At 39.1% G+C, this 4,585-nt stretch overlaps 1 protein-coding gene across 1 annotated transcript; it reads left to right on the top strand.

Annotated features, from left to right (window-relative positions):
* The first annotated feature begins 287 nt into the window (after nt 1-287).
* On the top strand, nt 288-1,083 carry LOC112082958 (uncharacterized mitochondrial protein AtMg00810-like). The gene is made up of 2 exons (XM_024150680.1): nt 288-368; nt 556-1,083. Exons 1-2 carry the CDS (start codon nt 288-290, stop codon nt 1,081-1,083), a joined length of 609 nt encoding a protein of 202 aa, XP_024006448.1.
* The last annotated feature ends 3,502 nt before the right edge of the window (nt 1,084-4,585 follow it).

Raw genomic sequence — 4,585 nt, 5'->3', positions numbered from 1 at the left:
TCTGTTTTTTGAATCTTCATCCTGAACCGAGAACTTTCACTCAAGCTAAGAAGTTTGATGAGTGGATAAAATCCATGAATGAAGAACTTATTGCTTTGGAGAGTACTCATACATGGGACATTGTGTCCTTGCCACCGGATAAACATGCCATAGGGTGTTGATGGGTTTATAAACTCAAATTGAATGCTGATGGAAACTTAGAGCGATACAAAGCTCGTTTGGTCGCCAAAGGGTATACGCAACAAGAAGGGATAGATTTCGTTGATACCTTCTCCCCAGTAGCTAAAATGACAACAGTCAAGACCTTACTCGCTGTATCTGCTGATGGAGTCTTAGACAGCTTGATATCTCCAACGCTTTTCCAAATGGTGATCTCACAGAGGAAATATATATGACTCTACCTCCAGCATATACACCAAAGCAGGGGGAATCACTTCCATTAAATGCAGTTTGTAAGCTTCAAAAGTCTCTATATGGTTTAAAACAGGCCTCTCATCATTTTTTTTTTTGAAGTTCAGATCAACACTTCTTGGCCTTGGTTTTCGAAAATCTCAGGCTGATCACACCTTATTCATTCGGAATGTTGCTAGCAAATATGTTGCTGTCTTAGTTTATGTGGATAATATTATACTTGCCAGCAATGATGATGATGAGGTAGCCAAACTAAAGTCTGATCTACAGGCTGCTTTTAGACTTTGTGATCTCGGCCCTCTGAAGTATTTTCTTGGATTGGAAATAGCTCGTTCGAGCAAAGGCATCTCTGTGTGCCAACAGAAGTATATTTTGGAGCTTCTTGACAATTCAGGACTTTTGGCTTCCAAACCATCTAATGTTCTGATGGATCCAAATGTCAAGCCTTGCCAGGATTCTTCAGAACCTGTACTTGAAGACATTCATGCTTACCGAAGACTTGTTGGTCAGCTTATGTATCTCACTATCACGAGACCGGATATCACATATGCTGTCGACAGATTGTGTCAATTTGCTTTTTCATCAAAGAACTCGCATCTCCAAGCTGCTTACAGAGATTTACGATATTTGAAGGGCACGATTGGTCTTGGTTTAATTTGTTCTATTCAGTGAACTCTGATCTTATTCTCAAAGGTTTCACTGATGCAGACTGGGCATCGTGTACTGATACTAGACGTTCAACATATGGTTTTTGCATGTTTCTTGGCTCCTCTGTATATCTTGGAAGTCAAAGAAACAGTCAACTGTTTCTCACTCATCAGCTGAGTCTGAATATCGGGCTATGGAGTTTGCTGTTCGGAAATAGAATGGTTGGTTCATCTGCTCAATGAATTAGGTGCTTCTCAAGATCAATCTGTGGCTTTCTACTGTGATTCAACAGCAGAAATGCATATAGCATCCAATTCCGTGTTTCATGAAAGGACCAAACACATAGAATTGGATTGTCATATGGTTCGAGATCGAGTAGAGAGTGGGTTGGTCAAACTTTTACATGTGAAGACAGGAAATCAGTTAGCTGATGTTTTCACAAAACCTCTGTTCTCTACTCAGTTTCACTCTCTGATTGGTAAGATGGGTTTAAATTCTATATTCTCCCCATCTTTAGGGGGAATATTAGGATATACCGGTTATTTAAACCTCTGTATTTAAATATATACTCATATTGTAACAACATTTCACAATAATGAATAACAGAATTTCTTCATCGTCTTCTTCCTCTCGATTCTCCTTAACTAACAAATTCCATGCTTTTCAACAAGCTTAAGTTAATTTTGCCGCTTTGGGAATATATGGTTTTTTGTAAATACTATACTACTTTGGATGACATAAATTCTGAACCAATCTCTGTCGTTTTATGTGTTTTGTTTCTTTATGAAGTTTAGGGGTATGTCTAGATGAACCAGTGTCTTGTTTGTTTGAATATTATGAAAAGTTATATGATTTAATTTGAAATCGCATGCACTTATCGATTGTGATCAGTTTGTTACAGGTTTTCTTGGAAGTATCTTGAAAATTTCGTATCAATCAATATACTTAATTCTTGTCTAGTTATTTGTTGAGGTGTCCGTTCCATGAGTATACACTTTGAAGCAACATCTTATTTAATTCAACGTCAATTATTTGATGGTTATACAGTACACAATTTGTAAAGATATTGAAGATTGAAGCAATAAAGATATTGAAGATTGTACAAAATCTATGAAAATTATACCCAGCTTTCTTTTTTGTTACTTAATCACGACCATTAACCATCATCACCATAACCATTATTATCTGAGAATCAGTCTGAAGATGCTTTCTTCTGATTCATCTGATTCATAGATTAATATTTTTATACATTAATATTATTTGCCAGCGTAAGATGTATTTGTTAACTTAAGATGCTTTCGATCAAATCGATTAACACGATCTCCTAAGCATTGACTTGTATAACTATTCCATACAATAATATCAAGTCATTTCTCTTGCATGAGTGATATATCATGGTTTTTATGGTTTTTGACCATAATATAAGTTTTATTTATATTTATAGAATTTTTTTAGTGTTATGTGAATCTTTTGGAGTCTTTACAGGTCCAGGTGCGTTTAAAACTTAAGGATTTTGGAGCGTTTTGGGCCAAGTAAGGATCAATGATAGACAAGACTTTTTTTAGGGTCTCAGGGTTATCAATCCCCTTGTCAATGTAGCACAAAGAGGTTTATCAATCCAGATGTGGTGTTAGACACTAAGCTATATGATCAAGTTCTTAATTCAAGCAAACAAGAGTGGGTTTTGATTAATCTAGAGACAACTATAAGCATAAACAGGATTAAAGACTAATGACAATGACAAATGATATGATGTGAATATGATATGATGGAGGCATGAGATTCTAGACATGATAGTTGGTCAGGGTGCTTTGGTGTTAAACTAGAAATGCTAATGACAATGATGAGACATGATTCAAGTGATTAAGAATTCTAATCTAGGTTAATCCTCTCATGAAAGTATTAACCCCTATACTAATCCATTTTCAAACCAAATTTCCATTTGTGAAATATGAATCAATATGCATTAATAAACAGTTCTCAATGATCATTCAAGCATTTAACAAATCATTCCCATGATGAAAAATTACTTAAACCTCTAACACAACTCTTTCAGGAATTTCATCAAACACTTTTGGTGCATGAAATTTCCAGAATCTAGATCTCAAGTGATTATCAAGGATCTAGCATAGAGAACAGTTGTTTAGAGAAATGAACCAATGAATCTAGCCCTAAGCACTCCTAATCTAACACTTTAGCACCCTAACCTACACATCTATAACCTCATTAAGGTGACTACTCACTAATCATGATCAACACACTAAACCCTTTGCAAGATGTGTTGTTAATCATGATTAGAAGTTGATTTTGATGATAAGAAATGATGAACCAGATGGAAAGAAACTGCAAAATCGATTTAAACTCCCTAAAACAAAGTGTATTCAGTGGTTTTTCACAAAAGGGGAAAAAGACTAAAAGTAGATTAAGTCCTCCTCTACAAATTAGGTCTAAAAACCTTATAAAGGAGGCTTGGGCGAACCGGGTCAACCCGGAACAAACCGGGTACTGACCCGGTCTTGATGGGCAAAGAAGGGTTTGCCACGGTCTGGTGTGTCCTTGGTGTGACCGTGGCATTCCTGACCGTGTCAAAGACTTCATTGTGTTCTTGGTTCATTTTGATGCCACGATCTGATCAAGCTTCATCTGGGACTCGTGGCAAGTTAACCGTGTCGAACGCCGAAGATGTGTAAAGGTTGCCACGGTCAAGCCCCCAGACCGTGGCATTCAGACCGTGCCAAAACCCGCATGCATGTGAAGACCTTCCCAGCCAAGTATATGCTTGCCACGGCCAAGTCTCAGGCCGTGGCATTGAGATCGTGTCAAAAGCCGAAACTGTGTAGAAGTTATCTCCAGCCACTTGTTCATTTGCCACGGTCAAATCCCAGACCGTGGCATTAAGCTCGTGCCAATCGCCGAAGGTTTCAAGATGTTGCCACGGCCAAGCCTCATACCGTGGCATTTAGGCCGTGTCAATCGCCGAACGGTTGCTAAGTTCCTCTCAGCCAAATGTGTGTTTGCCACGGTCAAGTGTAGACCGTGGCATGAAGATCGTGTCATTGGCCGAGGGTGCACAAAAGTTGCCACGGCCAAGTGTGGACCGTGGCATTGAAATCGCGGCATGTTTAACTTAGTCATCCGGGGCTGTCTGGACCATCTCGCATTCCGGAGAGTGTAACTTCCTGGAGACTTGTCCGAATTGAGTGATTCCGGTTGCAGAAGACAGAGGACTCATTTATCTCCAACTTTGATGAAGGAAGTTTCAGTGCTTGGGAAGTGTAAGGTTTCCTGGAGGGCATATCTTTGAAGTGCATTTACACGACCAGAGAGAGGCGTCTAAACATGTGTCCATTCCGGAGACCGTATCTTTCTGCTCAAAGCTCCGAATTGACTGATCTCGGATGTTCTAGAAAGAAGACTCAAATGTCTCTGATTCTCATGAAGGCCCCGGAAACTGAATCGGCCTGGAAGTGCACCGTCCTTCGCATCCTTCAAAACTGATCTGCTCGGTCCGGAATACCTGCGAGAC

This window comes from Eutrema salsugineum, unplaced genomic scaffold (genome assembly GCF_000478725.1).
Source record: "Eutrema salsugineum unplaced genomic scaffold, Eutsalg1_0 scaffold_7, whole genome shotgun sequence".
Classification (NCBI taxonomy): Eukaryota; Viridiplantae; Streptophyta; class Magnoliopsida; order Brassicales; family Brassicaceae; genus Eutrema; species Eutrema salsugineum.
Note: the sequence above shows the minus strand (reverse complement) of the source record. Positions and strands in the feature narration are given on the sequence as shown.